This window comes from Cryptomeria japonica, chromosome 5 (genome assembly GCF_030272615.1).
Source record: "Cryptomeria japonica chromosome 5, Sugi_1.0, whole genome shotgun sequence".
Classification (NCBI taxonomy): Eukaryota; Viridiplantae; Streptophyta; class Pinopsida; order Cupressales; family Cupressaceae; genus Cryptomeria; species Cryptomeria japonica.
In genome coordinates, this window is record NC_081409.1 from 328,394,781 (window position 1) to 328,421,212 (window position 26,432).

The following is a 26,432-nucleotide window of genomic DNA, read 5'->3' on the forward strand; positions in this document are numbered from 1 at the left end:
GCCAATATAAGGGACCTCTCGAAACTTCTTCGTACTGAAGTTGCCCAAGTTGGTATCTCCAATGTTGCTCCACTTAGACACGATCTTGGTCTCCAGTTCTTCGGTCTTTTGATCTTCCTTCATAAGAGCTGGACGACTGGTGGATGCTCCCGCCTTCGGGGTCGCCATTGTCACACCTACACAACGTTTCACAATAAGCAACTAGATTTTGCAAGGTATAAATATAGATTAGAGATTAAATTTAGGAAACTTCATGATAAGTCTTTGAGTTATCATTTCCTAAATATGATCGAGCTACTGAAATTCAAAATTTAAGGCTATGACGATCAAAATTCAAAATTCAAGACAAGGAATTACATCGCCATACCTTACTTGAGAGCTAACTCTAAAAATGCAAAATAAAGGGATTCGCTTAGGCAAAAATCGAAGGTTGGAAGATTTCAACGTGATTCTTTTCAAACGAATGTTCCCCTTAGCAACTTCGCCACCTTTGGGGGGTCTTTGACGTGATCTTGGCAAGTTCGCTCAACTTCAATCAAACTCGCACTCCCCTTGATGATGTTTCGCACTTCTCCTTTATTCTCCAAAATCGCATATGAAAAGATGATAAAATGGTGATTTGAAATGCAATATCACCTCTCCCCTTTATAGGCGCTTACCTCATCAATCCCCATAGGCCGACTTGGTAAAATAAGGTAATTAAAAACAAATTTTAAATAAAATTAAGGGCCGACTTTATAAAATAAAGCAAATAAAATCCAAGCGCCCCAATTTTTTATTTAAAATAATAATTAATTCATTTAATGCCCTTGCAATTAATTAATTCGATTTTTTAAAGGCAAAAAAATAATTAATTAAATGTTCATGCACAATTTTAAATGCCAATTTTAATTAAATATTTCAATTTTCATCGATCTTAGCATTTAATATAATTTTGAAAAAAGTCATTAGCGCCAAAATTTGGGAGATGAAAAATACAAACCATATCGCTCTGGTCCCTGGGAGAGGGACAGGAGCGAACTTCATTTTGCTCTTGATTTTCACGTCCTTTTGCGTTCAAAACTATCTTCTCCACGTGCAAACTAGTACCTTCGTTGGGTTTCTCGAGCTTGATTGATTCAACTTTGTGGATAAATGCCTCTTAAGGTCAATATCGCCCTGGTCCCTTGGTGAGGGACAGGAGCGAACTTGCATTTTCTCCTTGACCTTTGTCTCTTCAATCACCAATCTTCATCATGAGGCAAGTAACAACGTCATCCCTCCATTCCACGCTTACTTTATTCGTCCTTAACAAGGCACTTTGATGTTTGAAAGATTTTCGCCCTGGTCCCTTGGTGAGGGACAGGAGCAAACTCTATGTTCTAGCCAAAACTCGTCATTTCTTAACCTTAACTTCTCGTTCATCATCTTCCAAATGATATTTTCAACCTTGTATAATCTTGCTTTGACGTGATTTTTGAAGGAAAATGAGTGATTTAGTGAAAATCGCTCTGGTCCTTGACTGAAGGACAGGAGCGAATTTGCCTCCTTGTTCAAGTTGATCACCTTTTGACATTTGGTTTCTTTGCATATCATCTTCTCAAGGACACTTTAACCTTTTGCAACCTTGTACGACCTTGGCTTGACGTAGTTTCGAAAGAAATGCCAATATAGTGAATATCGCCCTGGTTCTTGCCTGAAGGACAGGAGCGATCCTTGGTGTCCTGGGCTCGTTCTTGTTCCTATCAACTCGCCATCGCCTTCACAATGAAAAATAAGGTCCTTTGATCCTTCTTGAACGTATGAAATGTGATTAATATCCAAAACTTGAACCCCCATAGAGATTTCGCTCTGGTCCCTGACTGAGGGACAGGAGCGAATTAGGGCATATCGTGTAAATCCTTCATTATATTGACTTGCAATTGTCTTTGAGGCGCAAAATGATGTTCTTTACTCCCTTTCAAACACTTGAAATGTGAGTGGCAACTTAAATTTGGACACATTTGAACATTTCGCTCTGGTCCCTTGGAGAGGGACAGGAGCGAACTTGGGCATTTAGTGCAAATCCTTCATCTTTGGCGATCTTTGTAACTTCATTCTTTGTCGAGACACCTTAAACGTTATTGCTTCCTTGTATCCTGACTTGGAGTGACCTTAAACTTGAAAGAAAGGCAATATAACTAACATTTCGCCCTGGTCCCTGGCTGAGGGACAGGAGCGAACTTTCATTTACAAGCTCAATTATGTTTTGCTAACTCCCAAATTTGTCTTCAATGGACTCGTTGTGCATCCTTTCATTCATCCTTGGCATGAAATTCGCTTGAACCTAGTGAGAAATTCTCCTTAGTAAGAAATCGCTCTGGTCCCTGACTGAGGGACAGGAGCGCCTAGGACAATATGGAGTTCACCTAGCATTTGGCAATCTTCAAATTATCTTCAATGGGTCCGTTACGCCACCTTTATTTGCCTCAAACTCAAAACTTACTTGATCCTTGCCCACATTTTGCCTTATAAGGAAATTCGCTCTGGTCCCTGGGAGAGGGACGGGAGCTACCATTAAATTTCGCCCTGGTCCCTGGCTGAGGGACAGGAGCGATTTAGCTTCTAGGTCTAATTTTCCTCATGTTTGCGCTTTCAAATTATATTCAACTGATAAAATGCACTTCCTTGGTTCTCCTCAAATCGCGAAATTGTTGAAATCTTGCAAGGACAAGGCAATGTTGGATTTTAAGCTCCAGTCCTTCAGTGAGGGACAGGAGCGATTTTTGCTCCTGGCACATTTCCATGCTTGTGAAATTCTTCAAATTATATTCAACGGAAAGAACATGCCTCCCTTTATCACTTCCAATCCGAAATTCGTCTTGATCCTGCAAAGACAGTAAAATTTTGAAAAACAAGCTCCGGTCCTTCAGTGAGGGACAGGAGCGATTTTGCTTCCACAGGTCAAAATATCCAGATTTCAGGACTTCAATCACTTCACAAGGCAAAAACAAGTCATTTCCAATGTCCGGGATCAATTATCAAAAATCTCAAAATTTGGTCAAAATCACTCAATCGGACAAAAATCAAAATCTCATCATCAACACTTAGACAAAAATTGGTTTCTGCATCAAAATTCCGACTGAACCTAGACCAACTCACTTGACCTCTGGCGAATTCACCCTATTTCCAAAATTGCATCCTATGGGAGGAAGCTCAAAAGCTCTCAAGGTGGACTGGACTCTGGCCTGAAATCACATAATACGGAAACCCTAAGGCTTGACCCTAGTCCAGACAACTGACAAACAGAGAGAAGAACGAGCAAAACGAGCAAAAAAGAGGGGGTCCCCATTTTAATGGGGCGATGTGTGAAATGGTCACAACAGGTTGCCAAGTGAGGAATATCGGTTCCAAAATTCTTCAAATGACATGAGTTTCAGCTCATGGAAAATTTTCACCTACTGAAAGTGTCTGATGCTGGAGTGTTTCTGGGCTCATGCAATCTTTCACCTTCAAAAACATATTTTTAGTTAGTTTTGTTTGCTTTATTTTCTGTTTTAATGTGCTGCAGGCAATTTTCCTCTGTGTTGATCTTGTGTGGTCCCCATTCAATTACATGACTCTGTGGGGATCAAGAAAAGGAAATTAAAGAAAATGCTTTGAAAATTGGAACCCACCAAAGCCTCTAGTGGCTGACTCTGTTTTTGACTGCTAACTAGATTCAGTGGGACCCACAGACTTATCTTCCTTAAATCTGCATGCCATACCTCAGTTGGACTGCTGCTGGCACATTTGAAACTATCGACTGCATAGTCGCAATTCCTTACCTAGCATAACACTAGTCAAATGAATCTATTTTCAGTCAAGGTTTCTGGCCGCAGGGTGGTGGGTGGTGGTTAAACAAAGAATAATACTAATATATTGTTCAATGAGTATTCCACAAAACCTACTCCTAGCAGTTGTGTTTGTTTCCTTCCTGTCTGGCAGCTGCTGCTGGCATTTTTATCTCATAGCTATTACTCGTATGGTATGATGTGAGCTGAATGGAAGGCAGTAAGAAAATAAAAATAAAAGACTGCAATATCAGATTGCATCATGGGGTTTCACCTATTAGACATTAGACAGTAAGATTATCATTGGAAATGGAATAGAATCAATATGGAAATGCTACACAATTTTCTGAGTTGTTACCAATATATCCATTTTGAAGAAATTGTTGCAGGATTGCCAGTCCTCATTGGCGTCTAGAACTCTGAGTTGGTGGCTGTACACAGCCAAAGCCAGTTAACCACTGATTATTTGTGTCATAAGCTCTTTTCTGTTAAACAATTAAGTTTCTATATATTGTGTTTTCTGAATCTTGTGAGAGTCAAAGTGTTTTGACTGTATACCTGGAGCAGGTTATAGAGTCTAGACATCTGGGTAATTACTCTAATTAGATTATGCTGATTATTGATTATAGTTTTCTGAGTTAACTGTACTTATTTTCTGCTATTTCAAGTTGGCTATTTGTAATGGATTGCGATTTTCAGGTACTATAGTTTTCTGAGTTAACTGTACTTCTTTTCTGCTGATTCAAGTTGGCTATTTGTAATGAATTGTAATTTTCAGCTACTATGATCATTGATATTCAAAGCATTACATTTTGATTTATGATTTGACAACTGGCATTGTTTAAACTTTAATTGTTATTACTTGTATTCAATTAAATATTATAGTGTTCTCAATTCTGCATTTATTATTTAGTTTTGTGTGTTATGAGAATTATGGTGTGTGAGTGCTTCTTACTTGTCTAAAGTAATAGTTTCTCATCATACATGCAATGAAACCCTAATGGTAATAATTGAGATTTATGAATTATATATATTATAAATATATACATCCAGTATTGTTAATATGGTTGCAGGACTTAAATCAGGGTTTATCTTGTTAAAAAACATTTTAAATGGTAAAGTTACACCTCTACCGATCTTACATTTCTTATTTGAATGGAATTTGTGATTTTAGGGCAAGATTTAGGGCAATCCCAAAGGAGGCATTACAATTGGTATCAGAGCATTGATCCCGCCAGCCTGCAGGGTAAAGACAAATCAATGGAGGTATTCTAGTCAATGAGAAGGAATCTATTAACTCAGTCCAAGAATATGACAATGACTAAATAACAATGGCAAGACAATATGAAAGATTGTTGAAAATGACAATACGTGTCTTTGTGTGTATGCTTCATGTCTGCATGAATTTATGCGTAAGCTTCATGTTTTTTACGTGTATGCTCCATTTTGGCACGTCTACTCCATGTGTTATGCTTCTAATCCTCACCTTAATATATATAAGTTCTTGCTTTAATGTTAAGAGATATCTATGATACTATACAAACGTTGGGACAACCTAGTCAAAGCTAATTATATTACAAGAAGGATCTAAAAATTTCAAATCTCCAAAGGGGTTAGTTTAGGGACCCTCGCATTGAAACGAATTGGTTAAATAGTCATTGCTTGAGGACAAGCAATCTTGGGAAGGGCAGACTGTCATGCTCCCCCATAAGAAAATGTGAACTATATTAACCAAGCCACGTCTAAAAAATGAATTTTTATAGCTAAAACCAAACAGCAATTTTCTAGAGCAGGGCCAACTCAAATAAACAATAAATAAGAAGGGCTGACTTATTGGGGTAATCGCCTATTAAGAGGTTCAGAATAAATAAAATATAGACAAATTAATATAAGGCCAACTTCACTGCTGGCCCATCAAGCTGACTTCAATATTAACGCCCCAGTTGATGGCACACAATATAGCGCTGGTGTTAGGACAAGGAGGGTGTTAAGATTGGTCTTAATAAATAAGCAGCAGTTATCATAAGCGTCAAAAGCAGAGATTAAGGCTTATGAAAAAAGGCATGACAATATAAAAGGGAATTATGGAGTGGAATGGGAGGACATCGAATAGGAAGATAAGAAATAAAAGAAAGAAATCTGAGCATATAAGAATTAATAAATTGAGTAGAAATAAGACCACGAATAAGAATTCTGAGATCTGAGTAAAGTCCAGAAAAGACGGTGATTTAAAGGAGCGGAAGAAAGAAGTTCTGATCTAATACAGAAGGCAAGACAATAGAAGCAGAGAAAGAAGACAGACGATCAAGGAAGATTCAAGATACAATCAATTTCAAAATTAATAAGAATAGTCAGCAGACTTATATAGTTACAAGTATTTGGTATGATGTATATTACATAATACTTTCTTGCTGATCCAACTAGCATGTCTACAATTTAATAATTTTCGGAAATAAAAAGTAATTAGTATAATGCTTCTTATGTATATTATCATTCTTGCTAATATCCTTAATACATGCATAATTAGTTAGTAATGATTCATTTAATACTTGATCCAACCAACCATCCCATTATGGGGTGAAGGAAGAAATACACGATAGAAGGGTAGCAGCAATGACACCCCCATCAAGTACGTCAAACCCCGTGGTGGGACCAGGCAGCTGAATGACTGGGTGCTCATTCCTTGCTGTTGGACTTGATTGGAAAGGACAGGCTACTAGCATCTTATATGATTCTCCGAGGGATTCCATAGTGTGGATTGGTTGGTAGGGGAAGCCTTTGATTGAAACCTAAGTTACCAGGTTCAGCCCTCCTCTGCCCCATGCTTGGACCGAGTCTGCACGGGTTCTGCTGTGCACCTGGGTACGCACCGAGTGCAGCTCAGGTGCACCCTAGGGGCCCCAGGTTCTCAGTGGGTCTGTGTATGCGGACCCACAGAGAACTTGGGGCCCTTGGTGTGCAAGTGGGTGAACCCAAGAGTGCTGCAGGCAAGTCACTTAAAAGTGACTTAAAAACATAAAAACACCCTTTTTTTGCCTTTTTTGCCTTTTTTTTAAATAAAACCCTAATCTGCCCCCCTATAATGTTGATGTATAGCTTTGGTCAGATCCTACAGGGCCGACTTAGCCATCAAATGTGTGAATGGGCCTATCGGCCTTACACATTTAATATAGTTTGATTCCTATATTGTGGACCCTTAATTGATAATGGCGATTTCATGAAGCGGTTTATTGATAAAGCATAACTAATTACCTAACTCGCCACCTTGATGATAAGACGTGTTAGTTAGCATTGAGTTAATCCTTGGAAAGACGTGATGATTGATAAGAGCCGACTTTGCAGAAGTCGTGTTGCTTGATATGGGTATATAGTTCAGTTCCCTTCTCACTTCCAAGACATCGAATCATACACACAAGCAGCAGATCGTATTATCATCCTTCAGCCGATAGATATCTCTCTTTCAGCAGTTTGTGTTCTTCCTCTAACAGATCGACTCCTTGTTCAGCAGCGTGTGCTCATCTTCAAGACATATAAATTGATATAGAAATCAGATTGATCTAGATAGATCATCTTACAGCATTCCTACAGCAGTGTGAATTGTATACAGCAGTCTAGGAGAATCTATACCATCATATAGCTTCAACGAGTGGAGCAGATTCATTGTAAAGACATCTTGTATATCAATAAATATATAAAGGAACTTCTTTGCTGGGTTTTTCACCTTCAAGAGGAAGGTTTTCCTAGGGTAAATTCTGTGCATTTGTGTTTGAATTATCTCTAATTAATCTGATCACTAAAACTTAACATGGAATCAAAGCCACGGTGAAAGAAAGATCGTGATCAGATTTTCTACAACTTCTAAGTGTTCTCTCCTCTCTCTCTCCTTCAAGAATTATCTACTAAGCCTTAAAAATGGTGAACGGTCTTAAAGTTGAGGATAGGCTTGAAGGCGCATCTAACTTCACCTCATGGAAGTTTAGAGTGCTCATTGCACTTGAAGAAAATGATCTTCTTCAATTTGTGGAGGATAAGGATTTATCCGAACCTAAAGATCATGAGGAGAAGCTTCAATTTAAGAAAAATGCCATCAAAGCAAATAAGATATTAATCGACTCCGTGAGGGATCACTTGGTGCCTCTCATCTCTAAGATGACAACCACGAGAGACATGTTCAAGACCTTGGAAGGTTTCTATGAGATTAACAACACAAGTAGGGCTCTTGCTTTGAGGTAACAACTCCACCAAGTAAAGATGGCAAAAGGAGAATCAGTTATGTCATTCTTCATGAAAATTTCAGAATTGAGAGATCAACTAAGTGCAATTGGAGATCAAGTGATTGATAAAGACCTTGTCATGTTGGCTTTGAATGGCCTTCCTCATTCATGGGAGCCATTTATCCAAAGCATAAGTGGAAGATCCAAATTACCCAAGTTTGATCGACTTCGTACGGATTGCATTCAAGAAGAATCAAGATTGGCAGCTAGGGGAATTATCAAAAGTTCTCAAAGCAAAGATACTCATGTTCTTGCCACTCAATCTACCAAGAAAGGAAAGAATTGGAAGAAGGGCAACTTCAAAAGGAATAGAGATCAGAAATCAGATTCCGCACCTGATTCAAAGAAGAAGAAGAAAGATCTCTCTCGCATCCAGTGCTTTAGATGTGACAAGTTTGGTCACTATGCAAGAGATTGTTTGACAAGACCTAAGCATCAAGGGGCTAACATCAATGAAGTTCCATCTCAGAAGGAGGCAGAAGATAACTCCAATGGTTTTCTTTTCATATCAGCGTTATCGAGCAATGTTCCTACGGACAATGATACCTGGTTGATTGATAGTGGAGCCTCTAGACACATCACGAGCTATCGAGAGCACCTTTCAGATTTGGTGGAGTCTAATCTTCAAGTGATCATTGGAGATGATGCATGCTATTCAATAAGAGGATTTGGTGCTACATCTCTAAACCTAGAATCTGGAGTCTCACTTCACCTAAGTGATGTTTTGTTCGTGCCGAGGATCAAGAGAAACCTTGTGTCTATTTCAGCCTTGGAGGATAAGGGCTATCAAATTGCTTTTTCTGAAGGAAGAGTTCTAGCATGGCCAAAGAACTCTAGCATCAAGACTGCTCGTGTGATCGGAAATCGACATGAGAGTTTGTATAAGCTCTCCACTCTTCCAGTCCAAGCTCTTCTTCATGATTCTTCCAATTCCAGCGAACTTTGGCGTAGAAGACTTAGGCATCCTCATTTCAGGGCTCTTCCATCTCTGGAAAAGATGGTGAAAGGTATTCCTAAACTTAATCATGTACATGATGGTACTTGTAAAGGTTGTGCTATGGGTAAAAATATTAAGAGTCCTTTCCATAGTAGTGAAAGTGGGTCTAAAGAAATTCTAGATCTTGTACATTCAAATTTATGTGGTCCAATGTCAATTCCATCCCTAAGTGGATTTTTGTATTATGTAACTTTCATAGATGACTACTCTAGGATGACTTGGATTTATTTATTCAAGTCTAAAGAGTCTGATGAAGTCCTAAGTAGGTTTAAAGAGTTTAAAGCTCAAATAGAAAATTTATCTGGAAAGAAAATTAAAGTTTTAAGGTCTGATAATGGAGGTGGGTACACCTTGGGTAGCTTTCATGATTTCTGTATTGAGGCAGGGATCAAGAGGGAGTTTTGTGTCCCTTACAACCCTCAACAAAATGGGGTTGCAGAAAGAAAGAACAGATCCATTGTTGAAGCTGCAAAAGCTATGATTCATGATCAAGACCTTCAAACTTTTCTATGGGCAAAAGCCTCTAGAACAGTAGTATATGTTCAGAACAGATGTCCTCACCGGATATTGCAAAATATGACTCCTGAAGAAGCCTTTTCGGGGATTAAGCCTAATATTAGTCACCTGAGAATCTTTGGTTGTCCTGTGTATGTTCATATTCCCAAGGACAAGAGGACCAAGTTGGAACCCTCTGGCAAGAGAGGGATATTTGTGAGCTACAGTGAAACCTCCAAAGCCTACCGTATTTACATTCCTGGTCAGAAGCAAATAGAAGTAAGCAGGGATGTCACATTTGAGGAAGATGTTGAATTCTGAAAATCAAAGGGTTCTTCCATAGAGATAGATGATGAAAATCATGAGACTCCTCAACACATGGATGTTGATCATGCTCCTGAGATTCAGAGGGAGTCTATAGAACCTGGAGTGAATGATGATCCAATTGAACCTTTGGATCCTACTGATGGGCCTAGAGATATTGTTGTGACTCGAAAGAGACCTCTTTGGGCAAGAAACACTATGCAGGAGGTAGAACAGTTTGCAGCTCCTAGAGGCACATTTAGAGAAACTAAAAGACCACAGAGATTCTCTAGCTATGTTGCATTGATGTGTAATCTTATTGAGACTGAACCTTCCAGTGTTGAGGAAGCCTCAAAACAACAAGTTTGGAAAGATGCAATGGATGAAGAGTATCAATCCATTATCAAGAATGATGTGTGGGATATTGTTCCTAGACCTAAAGGGAAGTTTGTTGTATCTTCCAAGTGGTTGTACAAGATTAAGCATGCAGCTGATGGAAGCATTGAAAAGTACAAGACTAGATTTGTGGCTCGTGGTTTCTCTCAGAAAGAGGGAATAGACTATGAAGAAACATTTGCTCATGTTGCTTGCTATACTTCCATCAAGACCATCATTGCCATCGCAGCAGCTAAGGGATGGAAGTTACATCAGATGGATGTGAAGACAGCTTTGTGATTGAGGAAGAGGTCTACATTGAGCAACCTGAGGGGTTCACGATTCATGGGAAAGAGTCTCATGTATGTAAATTGAAGAAAGCTTTATATGGTCTTAAGCAGGCACCTCGTGCTTGGTATGAGAGAATTGACAGATACTTAGTGGGCTTGGGTTTCTACAAGAATGAGATTGATCCGAATCTTTACTTCAAGGTATTCAATGGTGAAATGTTGATCTTGGTACTTTATGTTGATGACCTATTTGTCACCGGGGAAGATCGTCTCATCCATAGATGCAAGGAGTTGACTTCAAAATTCGAGATGAAGGACTTAGGACTCATGCACTTCTTTCTAGGTTTGGAAGTATGGCAGAGGCCCAATGAGATTATCCTAAGTCAAGGGAAATACACCATTGATATCTTGAAGAGATTTGGAATTATAGATTGCAAATCTATGTCCACACCAATGGAAACCAACTTGAAGAAATTGAAGGAAGCTGCAGCTAGTTCAAATCTTGTGGATCTTGCTATGTACAGACAATTGATTGGATCCTTGATGTATCTTATCAACACTAGACCATATATTTGTTATGCAGTGAGTACACTGAGTCAGTTCATGTGTGAACCAAGACAGATACATCTAGTTGCAGCCAAGCATATCCTGAGATACTTGCGTGGCACAATTGGATATGGCTTGAAATACTCTTCCAGTGTGGACCTGAATTTAGAAGGTTATTCTGATTATGATTGGGCAGGGAGTGTTACTGATCGGAAGAGCACCTCTAGTTGTTGTTTCAGTTTGGGATCTGCTATGATTTCCTGGTGTAGCAGGAAGCAGTCTTCAGTGGCACTAAGCACAGCAGAGGCAGAATACATTGCAGCATGTGTGGCAACTCGCGAAGCAGTGTGGCTTTGGAAGCTTCTCCCAGGATTGTTTGGACAATCATTGGAGCCTACTACCATTCATTGTGATAACCAAAGTTGTGTGAAGCTTTCAGTCAATCCAGTGTTCCATGACAGAACAAAGCATGTTGAGATTCAATACCACTATATTAGAGATATGGTACAGAGGAATGTTGTTCAATTGAGATACATTTGTACTGAGGAGCAAACGGCTAACATTCTCACCAAGCCTCTTGCCAAAGCGAAGTTTGTGCATTTTCGAGACAAGCTTGGAGTTGTGGAGAATGAAGCCCTTGCTGAGAGGGAGTCTCAGCATCATTGATTACTTGATATGTGTTATAATGCATTCTTCTCTGTGAGAGAGAAGTTTGAGGTGCAAGCCCTTGTTAATGCATTCTTCTCTGTGAGAGAAGTTTGAGGTGTAAGCCCTTGTCCCACCCTCTGCGAGTAGGCATGGTGGATCCACCCTCTGCGAGTAGGTATGGTGGACGTCATGTGAGAGACTCCATGACTGGGCACTTGTGTTTATTCAAACTCTGGAAGTAGCCATGGTGAACGTCATGTTGAGATGACGACATCACGTTGAGTGACTCCGTGATGAGCACTTGTGTTCACTTACATTTCCATACATGGGAGTAGCCATGATGGACCCACCCTTTGGGAGTAGCCATGGTGGATGTCACTATATGACTCAGATATCAAGAAGGATTCCTCCCTAGCTAAGAGGGAGTGTTGATGTATAGCTTCAAGTGGATTCTACAGGGCCGACTTAGCCATCAAATGTGTGAATGGCCTATCGGCCTTACACATTTAATATAGTTCGATTCCTATATTGCGGACCCTTAATTTACAATGGCGATTTCATGAAGCAGTTTATTGATAAAGCATAACTAATTACCTAACTTGCCACCTTGATGATAACACGTGTTAGTTAGCATTGAGTTAATCCTTGGAAAGACGTGATAATTGAGAAGAGCTGACTTTGGATAAGTCGTGTTGCTTGATATGGGTATATAGTTTGGTTCCCTTCTCATTTCCAAGACATCGAATCATACACACAAGCAGCAGATCGTATTATCATCCTTCAGCAGATCAATATCTCTCTTTCAGCAGTTCATGTTCTTCCTCTAACAGATCGACTCCTTGTTCAGCAGCGTGTTCTCATCTTCAAGACATATAAATTGATATAGAAATCAGATTGATCTAGATAGATCATCTTACAGCATTCCTACAGCAGTGCGAATTGTATACAGCAGTCTAGGACAAATCTATACCATCATATAGCTTCAACGAGTGGAGCAGATTCATTGTAAAGACATCATGTATATCAATAAATATATAAAGGAACTTCTTTGCTGGGTTTTTCACCTTCAAGAGGAAGGTTTTCCCAGGGTAAATTCTGTGCATTTGTGTTTGAATTATCTCTACTTAATCTGATCACTAAAACTTAACATATAACATCATTTCAACCAAAAATATGCTCGTTTGCTCGTTCATTCTCTCTTGTTTTCAATTTTGGTATTTTGAAGGGCATGTGATTATTTTTGAAGATCATTCTTGGAGTGCTTGAGGAAGGAGAGCTTGCACAAAGGAGATTCAAGAATCTAAAGTAAGTATTTAACCCTATTCTTTGGTCTTTTAATGAATTTTTTCAAGTTTTGTTTTTTTTCATGGAAAAAGATAAACAAGTTCTACTCTTTTTTATAAAGCTTTTTCATACTTTCATTAGCTTTTTTGTATTGTGTAATCATGCATTTTTATATTTTTTTCTAATTTTAAAATGTTTAATTTCTTATAATAGTAAAAATATCAAAATGGCACCAAGTTCAAGTTCAGTGGGTGGGGTTACAAGACTCAAAACCAAAAATTTGAAGTTAATAGAGGACCCTCTTTATGGAATTATACTACAATGCATGTTACATCCCATTTATGCCCTAGTTGTTTTTGTGCTACTTTACACCATGTTGTTTGTACCCTAATTGTTTATTGTGATATTTATGCGTTGTTAATCGTGCCCTAGGTGTTTCATGTTATAATTGAGTGATGATGCCTTATATGTTGATGTTATAACTGAGTGATGATGCCCCAAATGGTATTTGTGTTCAGTACAGTGAAATGATGACTTACAACTATTAAAATGATGTTTTGATATTTAGCATGAAGATATTTAAGATGTTTACTTCTGTTGATAATTATTTTGAAATGTCAGAGTTATGACCAAGATTTCAAGCCAATTGTTTGAACTGGCCAAGTGTGTGCAGGAGTTCGTCATCTTCTGAGAAGGGAGGGGAAGTATCATCAGGTTGGAGGTAATGAAAGAGAACTTATGCCATCTGAAAAACCTTGACCGTAAGTTGAGTCAAGCTGCCTTTCTTTGACCATGTTTTCGTCAACCTGTTGTAACAGGTAACCCTATTTTGGTCTGAATAGGCATCTAGGGTTTTGCATCTTAAGTCTTGAAATAGGTTTTTCAAGCTAAGCTATTATTAATTCACTTATTAATATTATTATTATAATCATTATTTTACTTCCTCTCTATAATATATAATAATTAAAAAATAATTTTGCAATTGGCACCCTCTTGTCTATATATATCGTATGTGAACACGTATATGTACGTAAACAAGATCAAGATGAATACATCCGTATACGTGCTCGCATCAATATGTATACATGGTATATATAAATTCATATTAATATATTCACGTGTTTTAATGCTAATTGTTAGCAATGAAGGTTTATTTATTTTAATTCCTAAGCCGATGATATTATTATAGCTTTGATATAAAAGCTAAGTTGAGGAGGGGCTTTGATATTTGTAATGGATTATTTTAATCATCCATGGGGCCCACTTAATCTTATTTTGGCATTAAGCTATGTATCGAATGGCTTGGTTATAATATAAGTTCAAGCCATGAATCGAATGGCTTGGTTATAATATAAACTCTATAACTTTTAAACGTTATGTAAAATATTTTATCGCCTCATATTATTAGCTTTTCATGAAAACTATCGAGCAATTGAACTAGTCAAGAAGTCGAAATGCAAAATAAAAAGAAAATCGATTCTTCTAGAAGCAAAAAGAAAACCCAAGGTTTTTGGCATGACCAATCAAGCTTCTCCGTGAAGAAATAGGCACAAAATGGGCGTGATGAGTGGGGAATGAATTTCACGTGATTTTTGTGTGGACACAAGAGTCTTTTGGCATGAATACCTAGAAATGAAATAGGCTTGGGGGAAATGCAAAGGAAAGGAGGGCAAAATGGGGAGAAAACCATTCCTTTCGTGGAGTTTATAGGTATTATTTTGGGGGATATTCTTCTTGGTTACCGATGGGGGTTTGGTCTGCAAAAGGAAAAGGAGGAGCATTGTGTATACTATCGTATTTTTCTCCTTCCAAAACAAGGGTCGGGCCAATCCAATCGGATATGGCACGGGGGACTAGTAAGTCCGTCCCTCCTCACTGGTCTGATGGTAAAGTTATGAGAGTTCAGATTATTGGCATCTAGACAAATGTATCTTCTAAACCTCTCTTTACTTTGAAATGTTAAGTTTTCAGTTGTATCTTCTAATATTGCGCATAGCGTAGATCTGTGAACAATTCAAGTTTTCAATTTTAAATTCAAGTTTAGTTCAATGTTATTAACAAAAAGAAAAAAGTTGCAAGTTTTTCCCTTCTTTTCTACTACAAAGATGTAAAAGTTGTTATTTCAAATTTGCATATGTTGTTGCATGTTACATATGGTATCAGAGCATCAGGTTCGACACTGAACCTCAAGCTCGCCACCGGACACTTTGAGATAGAAAACTAAATCAACCTTCTTACAATTGGGATTGTATTTTCTCAATCAACAAATTAAAGTGTAATGAATAACTTAGCTAATGGTAACCTTGAGGTAGTTGAGTTTGTTAAGAATTAGTAGACAACAGTAGGCTGACTGCTAATGTCAGTAGACATAAGAAAATTTATAATTAAATGGAATAAGGGCCAGTAGGTCAACTATATCCAAATGTTGTGTGAGTCAGTTAAACTCCAATATGTACAAGTTGAACAAGGGTGGTGATTATTGACAGCGTGTTTAATGTGCTTACAATGTTAAAACCTTGGCCAAGGTGGTGCTACATAATGCAAGCGATCGTCAGATCACTAGAACCAAATACACCACTAGTCAGAAGGGTTATACTCTAAGTTACCAGGTTCGGCATTCAAAGCCCCAAATACTGGTCCTGGTTCGACTTAGGTCCTGGTTCGAGTTCGGTTCGCGTCTAGTTCGATTCGAACACCAATCAGTAAAGTCAAAACACCCATTGCAATTACTGTCGATGAAAACACTTGTTTGCAGGTTGTCGTCGATGAAAACACCCATTTGCAATTGATGTCGATGGAGGGAGGGATACAGTTGTCTTCCATGAAGGGAGGGATACATGCATCAATTGTTGAAGGAAGGGCTACAAACAGTGAGCCTTTTATAATTCTTTGGCTTTCAATTTATTTATACACATATTAATAAGGATCCTGCGTATATATTATTTTGTTTCTATGCAATTTCGTTTGGGTTTCGTTTGGCTTTCGTATTTATTTATAGACATATTAATAATATATGTTATTATATAATATATTATAATATATTATATTATATAATAATAAATATTATAATATATTATATTATATTATATAATATATTATATTATATTATATAACATATTGTAATAATATATTATATTATATTATATTATATAAACATATTATAATATATTATATTATATAACATATTATATATATATATATATATTATTATATATATTATATTATATTATATAATATGTTATATAATATAATATAATATATATAACAATATATATAATATGTTATATAATATAATATAATATATTATAATATATTATATAATATATGTTATATAATATAATATAATATATATAATAATATATATAATATGTTATATAATATAATATAATATATATAAAATATATATTATATTATATTATTATATATATAATAATATATATATAATATATATATATATAATAATATATATATAATATATATTATATTATATTATTATATATTATATAATATATAATTTTTCTATTGTTTTTGTACTAACGAACCCAAACCCCTTTTCAAAATTTTGCCGTATCGGCGTACCGATTCTTCGAACCCGAACCAGTGCCTGAACCCGAACCGGCAACTTAGGTTATACTAGTTGGGAGGTACCCATAGTGCATGACCGACTAGTTTGTGTAAGTCCTAAACACCAGGCTCAGATGACAATGATGGCGACTAAGTCTCATCCCCAGTTTGCACCCTCGTGCAAAGTTAGACCACTTCTAGTAGGAAGGGGGCACAGGAGACTGCCAAGTCTAAGGCAAGAAGGAAAAGCCTTGATAAAGCTCTTCCTCTTTTAGACTATGTCGAGGCTTGATACAGAAAATCTCCAATTGGGAAGCTTGATGATTTTAAATCTCTAAACCTTTACTGTTTCTTGAAAATGGAAGTTTCCACTTGAATTTTTTAATATATAGTAATTAGCAAAAATGCTATATGTTCCATGCATTGATCATAAAGAATTAACTTCCCTTCAGATGAATCAGCTAGATTCCTAATAGGCTGAAGAGTAGTAGATCAGATTGCAACTTCGATTGAAGTAGTTATGTTTTATTCAAAATGCTCAAGTTTTATATTAATGCAGATCGTAATCTATTTTCTTCTAAGAATAGAATTTGTGAAACCAAGCACTTTGAGAATCTTGGATAAGAAATCAAATCTTTAAAAGGGGGGCTATGAACTGACTATCAATTGACTATGGACGATTAGAACCATGTATGATTACTTTTATTCTTTTCCACTTGATACTGAGACCCTAGTAGTAGCTAACCGATGACTTCAGAAGAGAGGCGCAGATGGTCCCATCAACTAGAAAACAGTTGGAAGCACACCTTAATCAAGTCAACCAAAACCTCAACTAAGTGAACAAGGAAGAAAAGAGACAGACGGTCAGAAAAACCTTCAACTTCGCACTTGGGGATACTATTTCAATCCTTCTGGTTCGATGATCAGGAAGAACCTACCACTGGTTATGATAGTGACTCTTAGATAAGAGAATAACTAGGCACTTAATTTGAAATAAAGGGTAAGAAAACCGAGTGGCAAACGCATTGAGTCGTCAGCACCATATCAGTGCCATTACTGCAGTACATACTGCCTTCAAAAACCATGTCCTACAGTTGTTAGGAGGCGATAGATATTACCAGTAGGTAAAAGAAGCCCTACGACTTGATACCCACGAACCAAGGTATGAAGGTTTCCGGATTGAAACTGGTGGACTTCTAAGATACCAAGGTAGGATGTATATACCTGAGTCAACCAAATTAAGAAATTTAGTGTGGAAAGTACACTCTACACCCTACTTTGGATATTCGAGAGTTACTAAACTTCTAGCTGACGTCAAACCTTTATATTTCTAGAAAGGGATGAAAAAGGATGTCGTAAGGTTTATGGTCAGTTGTTTTGAATGTCAACAAGTTAAGGTTGAACATCAACACCCAGCAGGGTTGTTACAACCCAATGCAATACCTGAATGGAAATGGCAAATAATCACCATGGACTTTGTCCAAAGATTGCTTATGTCCAAGAACAAGCATAATGCCATTCTGGTAGTGGTTGACAGATTAACCAAAGTAGCTCACTTTATCCCAGGCAATCTAACGGATGGAGCACCTATCATAGCCTATAAATTTGTGCAAGAAATATTTCAATTACATGGAGTACCAAAGAAAATAATCTCAGATAAGGATGCCAGAATGACATCCAAATTTTGGCAAACTCTATTTGCAACCTTCGAAACTCAGTTGAACATTAGCTCTGCATATCACCCTGAAACAGATGACTAGACAGAAAGAGTCAATCAGGTTTTAGAGGACCTTTTAAGAATGTACTACATGGATCAACTGTACAAATGGGAAGAATTATCTTCCCTTGGTTGAATTTGCCTACAACATTTCCTACCAATCATCCATTAAGATGGCACCCTTCAAAGCACTATATGGAAGGAGGTGTAGAACTCCTATCAACTAGGATAAGCTAGAAGATAGGATAACCCTCGGTCCAGAAATGCTCTTAGAAAAGGAGAAGCAAGTAAGGCTGATCAGAAAAAGGTTAGCAAAAGCTAACGATCGGCAGAAAAGCTATGCAGATGCAAAGCGTACTCCCAGACAGTTTGTGGTGGGAGACATGGACCAGCTAGGACTCGAACCTAGGACCTTCCATACGCTGCTAGAGTGCTCTACCATTGAGCTACTGGCCCCTCTTGGGCCAGTCCATCGTCGGTCCAAGTGTGGCTTATTTCCAACACCAACACCCCCCCTTAAGCCACACCTCTCGTGTGCTTGGGGCTCCTAGCCTGGACCTGGCTCTGATACCATGTTGAGACATGGACCAGCTAGGACTTGAACCTAGGACCTTCCATACGCTGCTGGAGTGCTCTACCACTGAGCTACTGGCCCCTCTTGGACCAATCCATCGTCGGTACGGGTGTGGCTTATTTCCAACACCAACACCCCCCCTTCAGCCACACCTCTCGTGTGCTTGGGGCTCCTAGCCTGGACCTGGCTATGATACCATGTTGAGACATGGACCAGCTAGGACTCGAACCTAGGACCTTCCATACGCTGCTGGAGTGCTCTACCACTGAGCTACTGGCCCCTCTTGGACCAGTCCATCGTCGGTCCGAGTGTGGCTTATTTCCAACACCAACAGAAAGTGCTTCTACGGGTAAGACCTAACAAGAGTACCATAAAATTTGGAATGTCTTCCAAACTAGAACCACGATATGTAGGACCCTTTTAAGTCTCGGAGATCATTAACCCGAACATCCAACATGGAGTGGTCTACCTAGTGAAACACTTGTATTTGATATATATATATATATAGTAGATCACTCCATGTTGGATGTCCAATGTGCCTACCACTTGGAGCAAAGAGGGTGAGTGTTTACTCTTGGGCTTAGTGTGAAGATTGCTTCAAGCCAATCTTATCATGCTCCTTCATTCAAACTCTATTGTGATTAGACCTAACTAATGAATTATGATTATTATATGTTATATAAGTGATTACTAACCCTAATGGAAATTATATATATATAATATATATAGAGAGAGAGAAAGAGAGGGAGAGAGAGAGAGTTTAATATGGTTGCCAGACTTAAATCAGAGTTTATCTTATTAAAAGGCATTTTAAATGGTAAAGTTATACCTCTAACTATATTACATTTCTTATTTGAATGAAATTTGTCATTTTAGAGCAAGATTTAGGGCAATTCCAAAAGAGGACATTATATTCTTCTATTCCTTGCCTTTAATTTTCTCATTATTGTATTATGTTGTAAATGTATAAATCTACACATTTGAGTCCTCTCATGTCATTGTGAATTTGTGATTATTGATTTACCATGTTTCAACATTGGTGTCAAGGCACATGACATTTTACATGCTTTTCATCATTATTGCTATGTTGGCTAATATAAACATAGAGCATATTTGAATTTAGGCTTTAAATGAATGTAATGTGATGGAAAAACATTAAATTATAGTAGCATTAAATTCTAGTTATATTCATTTTTCTAGTCTTGCGTTCAAGTCTAAGAACCACCTCAATGAGCTGTCTTTTTGGTTCTCCTTGTTGTTGGAAAGCAAGTGGAATGTGTTGGGAACATTCCACTTCATCCCTCATGTCCTTGGACTTGTTTTGGAGTCCCTTGCAGCCCTCCCAATCCCAGTCCTCGGAAAGCATCTCCTTCATTTTCTTTTGTTGGCGATAGGGTGTGGTTGTTTGCCTTGGTCTCCTAGTTGTTGTCATCGTTTGAGTCCATTTGATGTTGTAATCTTGTTTTTGTGAGTATTGGGTATGAGACCTAAAAAGGATTCTCCTTTCAATCTTTGGCTAGGACTACATCATAGTTTTTGACTCTAGAACAATTTTTGGACTCCAATGCAATTTCTAGACTCTAGTGCTTTTTCAAGCCTCCTGAATATGAGCACATTAGTGTCCTTTCTGGGTGCTCATGTCCTCCTAGCATGCTAGTGTTCTTTTTGGCACACTTTAGTCCTTTGTTTCATCAGATAGCAAGTATTTCTAGGCATTTTTCAAGGAAATATTGCATACAAAAATTATTCCCCTTGGCCTTGTGTGTCTTTCCATGTTGTCACTTCAACAATAAGTGGTATAATCTGGAAATAATGTCAAATTTTGCATTGGGAAGTGTGTCTTGCACAAAAGTGACTCATTGTTGTTCCATTTATTGGAGGGCTTGTACCTCCTAATGGTGTAACCTCTTGTGAAGGTTTGGCCTATGTATTTGGTGTCCTTGGGAATTTTCCTCTTTTGCTTTGGTAAGTGTGCCTTGTGTCTAGGACTCTAGGGAAATAATGGTTGTTCCAACTAGTCAAGGTATGGTAACTGCTATTGACTCCGCCTCTTGCTTAGATTTTCCTTGGCGTTGTAGGTTGGATTAAGAGTATAGATGGTTCCCTCATCCGACACTTATGTAATCTTTGTGAGAGAACATGATTGTGAGTTAGGACTAGATCATTGTTGTGGTGTCATCCCATTCTCTCATAGGTTCCTCATGGTAGTTTCGTTCCACAATTGGTAAGTCTTCCATTTGTGTCACCTTTTTTGAAGTAGTCGTGAGGTCATTAGTGTTAGTGTCCTTGTGGACACTTGTATGTGCACTAGCATGTAGGCGACATGTCAATGTCATATCATGAATGATGATGCCATTCTTGTGTCATTTAAAAAAAATGTTCACTTGGCTAATGTCCAAGGCGTGTGGCTTGGGGCAGTACAAGTAACTTGTGCCATAGAACTTACATCTAAAAATGCTGCCTTTCATTTGTCATGCTTCAGTCTCCAAAATTTATTTTAAATGGCCGAGATCTATCATCAAATGTCCAAACCAATTTTATTTTAAAGCTTAAATTGTTTCAGTTTTAAATTAATTCACCCATATTTATTGCCACAATCTATATGAACGGACCTATCATTCTTAACAAACAAATTTGGATCTCTCATTTTTTTGGATTCTCCTTTGCTTGAAGTGAACATCAATCCTCAAATGCTTCACTCGAAGTATTTCTTTCAAATAATAATATCCTTGTTTGGAACGTCATTTTATTTAAACTTGGCCTTGAGCCCAACATTTCTCCAAATGTTTATTTTCTGTGGTAAGTATGTAAGGTTTTGTGTTCAACTCCTCATCACTGATTCATCTTGAAATTGTCTTTCCAGTTGCATAACAAATCAATTGACAAGTACGCTCAGCTCATTAATTATATACTGAATGTAGGCATCATCAATCAGCCTAACTGGGATTAGTTGGCTTCGTATAATCAACCATCCTAAGTGGGATTGGTTAGCTCCTAAGTCATCCATTAAATGTGTTCAACATTAAATGTCCCAAATAGGATTGGTTAGATAAAGTACTCAATAATAAATATTTTAGTTAATAACAAACCATAGAGTGCAACAATCAAAATTTCGACATCAAAAATAAATATAGAGTCAAAATAAGGTCACAACCATCACTTATTAGAAAAATCAAGCAAAGAATCTAAATATTTTGGTGTAAGTTGAAACATGAATCTGCCCCTGATGAACTTGCAAATACAGGAAGTCAATGTTCTTGCAGAAAGATTGACACTGCAACCTTAGGTGTTTTAAAGTCTCTCGAAAGTAACTTGACCACTTTATCTCAAAGATTTGCAATTCTATTGTGGGATTTAAATGGGCTCACATTTAAGGAGACCTCTCTTCTCAAAAAAAATGAAATTTCTAAGAAATCTCGGTCCAAATTTATGAAATTGAATCCCAAGAGTTGGACTTGGGAATTGAACTTAGGACTCCCTGTGTAATGGAGCACACAAACCAATTGGTCTTCAACCACAAGCCTGGATTCCTCTGTTTTTTCAACAATTGGATTTAAAATTGCTCTCAACAGACACATGGAAGGCTCCTCCTATTTTACTTCTCATATGAGGCCTAATCTCTTTGCTATATTGAAGATCCCATTCATGATATTAAATGAGGATAAATTAGGATTTTTTTATTTTTGATACTATAACAACATTCTTTACACACAACGTCCTAACAAGAAACCAATGTAAATTATTTTCCCTTTCAATGGGATGGCACTCTACTCTTGAAATTATAAAATTTGAACACCAATCTACGTTGAACAGGAAAGTAATACAACAGATAAAGAAAAAAGTGCTGAACCTGATCACTTCTTTTTGCATTTACAGACAAAAGAACATGCGCTTCAACAGTCTCATCAAACTTACATTTGACATTAGCCTGCAAAAGAAGTCAACAATTGTCAAACTCAATCAACAAGAACTAAGAACACTTGTTAAACAAATAACTTTTCCATCATGATTTCTATGATAATTTCGCAATTAATTTATCTTAAGGCCAACTTAATAAAGCAAATGAAAAACAATATCATGGTTCACGTGTGTTTAAGAGAATTTGCCTTCGCTAGATTAAATAAAGGCCTATTTGTATTCAAGTAGTCATGCCCAGAATTTGAACCAATGCAATACAACCGACTTCAGTTTCAAGATGGTCGAATGCGTACTTATTGAATTTCAACATGCTTTACTGAATATGTACATAAAAAAGATCAATCATTTGTTATGTGTAATAAATTTGATCATTTGTATAAGGATAAACAATACATAATTTTGAATAGTTAGCATTTCACCAACGTATTAGAAGCATAGAAAGCAGCTTTTGAAAGGGAGATGTGACTTCACAGAATTTGACAAAATACACAAGACAAAAATATAAAGATTAAAAAATTTAATGTGTTCCTGCTCAAGTATCTCTCAGGGAGTCAGGTCCTCTAGCAGGTCCCATTTCAAATAACTTTGATGCAGTGATCTTCTGACATGGCATGACTTTGGGTCTCAACATATAATGTATCCAATTTAAAACCCAAAGGACAAACCTGATCTCAACAAATATCAAATGATCATGATTAAACGTGCCTTTACTGAATTTATGCTACGATTATTGATCTGAACCTTTATGACTTTATGGAAAGGCAAGCATTTTGGTCTACAAGTCAAGTGAAATTACAAATGGATTACAAGGCAATTGATTGCATCTTTATCGTGATGCTACTACTGAGGAGACCAAGATAATGTCTTTAAAAGTTTGTTGTTGTCAATGTCCACTCCCAAAATCATGACATCCCCGAGATGTTGTGGGGACGTACCCCTGGTGCCACCCCACCACCACCACCAGGGAGGAAACAAGATGTTTCTTGTTGGTGTAATAAGTTCTTGTACCTTGCTAGTTCATTAGTGGGAACTTATTCACATGTAAAGTTTACTTAGGTCCTAGGTGTCTTTCTAAAAGTCTTAGTTGTCTAGATAAGACCTTATCATATCTTATCTTTTTTACTTTTATTTAACTTTAGTTACCTAGGTCATTTAGCAATTGACACTTTAGTTGTCTCATTGAATAGGATTAAGACACATGTCAACATCCTATCTAATTCTATTCCTCAGCTTGCCTTTATAAGCAAGGCCTCTCATGTACATTTTAATATTTCTAGCACCCATAATCAAGCAAGCTATTCTTGTCAGTTTCTCTCTTGTGGAAGATATTTTGGTCTTGCAGATGTTCTTGGGGTGTTGAGAGTTCACTATAATGTCCCCTATTTGTGAAAGCCCTAATTTAGCCCTAAATCACAATTCCCAAGTGAGCAAGAGCATGCTTAGGGATATCTTTCACCTGGTTGAGGCCCCACAAAACAGATTAGAAAACCATTTACAACAGTAATTCATAAAGCAGATCTTTTAGTTAAGAATCATTGAAGCATATAGCAGAAATATCAACTTAATCATAAGATATCTTAAATATGTTTGAGGAAGCTCAACCATAGGAGAGCTAGGATAAGGTGTCTCGATAGGGTGTCCTAGAGATCCTCTACCCTAGGCCCAAGAGCAGATATACCCTCCCTCTTGGCCTCATGTTGCATGCACCATCCATATGAGGTGGTGTGCCTAGTAAGGTGTCCTATAACCGTTCCCTCTTCATCTTGGCATTCATCTCTCACTTCCTATGATTAGACTTCTTGGTGTTTTAATTCACCATGATAAAGGGATGAGGCATATTCACAATAGGGTGCCTCGGAAGCCCATCTTCTAAGCCCAAAGGCAGTACCCCTTGTACCCCTCGGTCTCGACAGACAATTCAGTCACCACCATGAGGTGGCGTACTTAGAAGAGTACCCCATTGCCATTCCCTTCCTTGTAATCCCTCATTTCCCCTACCATAGCTGGTTATAACAATCAGACAGAATAGATATATATATATATATATATATATATATATATATAGAGAGAGAGAGAGAGAGCATCCTATATTATGTCACATATCCTATATTAAACAGTCATAAGCAATAACATAATATGAATCAGCAATGAACAGATAAATAACATGCATTATGCTATATTAAATAATCATAACAGCAATATGTTATCAGTCAGTAGTATGCAGATATTAATAGTATTCATTATGCTATGGGGAACTCATATCACAACCAAACTATAGAATTGAACTGATGTATGTTCAATCTCTTATAATTGCCAACTCTGATCTTATTCAATGATCGATTGATTGAAGGAATAAATTCCTTTGATTTGATGATTTGAATTATTGGTGAGTGATGATTAAGTGATTGTTGATTTGATAGAATGATTTGCTGATTGATTGTTTGCTTGATTTGAATGATTGGAATGATCTCCTTTATACTTCATTGGTGAAGGGGTCACCACCTTTCATAAGACTTGAGTCACCACCCTTCACTAAAATTGAGTCACCACCCTTCATTGCTACCTTTGAGAATATTACATTATTCTCCAAATTGATCTCCCTTCCATCTCTTCCTCAAATGAACCTTCTTCCCTTTATATCTTCCCATGTGAGGGAGAGGTCACATCTCTTCATCACGCCTGCCCTTTGGCAAGAGACACAACCTTTCACAATTTCCACCCTTCGAAATAGTAAAACCCTTCAATTTTTGCCCTTTGAAAGCAACACAACCTTTCTACTTCCCATTTCTTTCTTCTTCCATTAATCCTTCCTTGGTTCACACACTTCCATTCATTTCTTCCCTCCTTTTTTCTTTTCAAATGATCTTTTCTCCTTTTTATATCTCATTGTTTGAGAGAGTCATAACTCTTCAATCAATGCCTTTTGACCTTTCATTAACTTAATTACATTTTAATTATGTTATCTTATATTTCTGTTAGTTTATGTTTTAATTTACTAATATTATTTATTATTAAATCCTATTTAAAAAGGGGACATTACATTCACCATTAACTCCTACATGGTATCAGAGCTCCAGTGCTGCAAGCTCCAATGAATTGGGTATGAGCTTTTGCTGGGTGCAGTTTGGGGCAAAACTAACCTCACAGTTGAGTCCAAAAGACCAAAAAAATCCCTATTTTCATATAAAATACTTTGATTTTGGACAACATCTGAAATGATAATTGGTATTCCATTAATTACAAATGGATCCTTATAAAGAGTTTACAAGACGATCATTCCATAAGGGAGATGATCGACAATAGAAACACGAAAGGAAACATACTAAAAAGAAACTAACTACAAAAGGGAAAGATCCTAACTAAATGACCATTATAGAAACACTACAAAATTACTTTAATACCCTCCCTTGATGGTCATTCTACTAACTACCCTACAAAAAAATTGACATAATCTGTAGGTCATTTGGCCAAAAATGCATAGAAGGCTGCCCCCTTCTCCTCAGAATGCTCTGCAACATGACCCTATTGCTGAGACCCTACCTGGTTCTATAGAACTTCTAGATATGACCAAGTTTACCAAAATCAATCTACCACAATCCTTCCAACATGATGTTGCGTAACAAAGGCATCCCTCTATTTATCCAAAGACACCGAGA

The 26,432-nt window shown here is 37.3% G+C and overlaps 1 protein-coding gene across 2 annotated transcripts in view; it reads right to left on the minus strand.

Moving 5' to 3' along the window:
• LOC131062249 (uncharacterized) overlaps nt 1-26,432 on the minus strand; it is an 80,228-nt gene that overhangs the window by 31,696 nt on the left and 22,100 nt on the right. For both annotated transcript variants that reach the window (XM_057995888.2, XM_057995889.2), the window contains exon 2: nt 22,709-22,786. In XM_057995888.2, the coding sequence (XP_057851871.2) occupies nt 22,709-22,786 (78 nt within the window). The remainder of the gene's footprint in view (nt 1-22,708; nt 22,787-26,432) is intronic.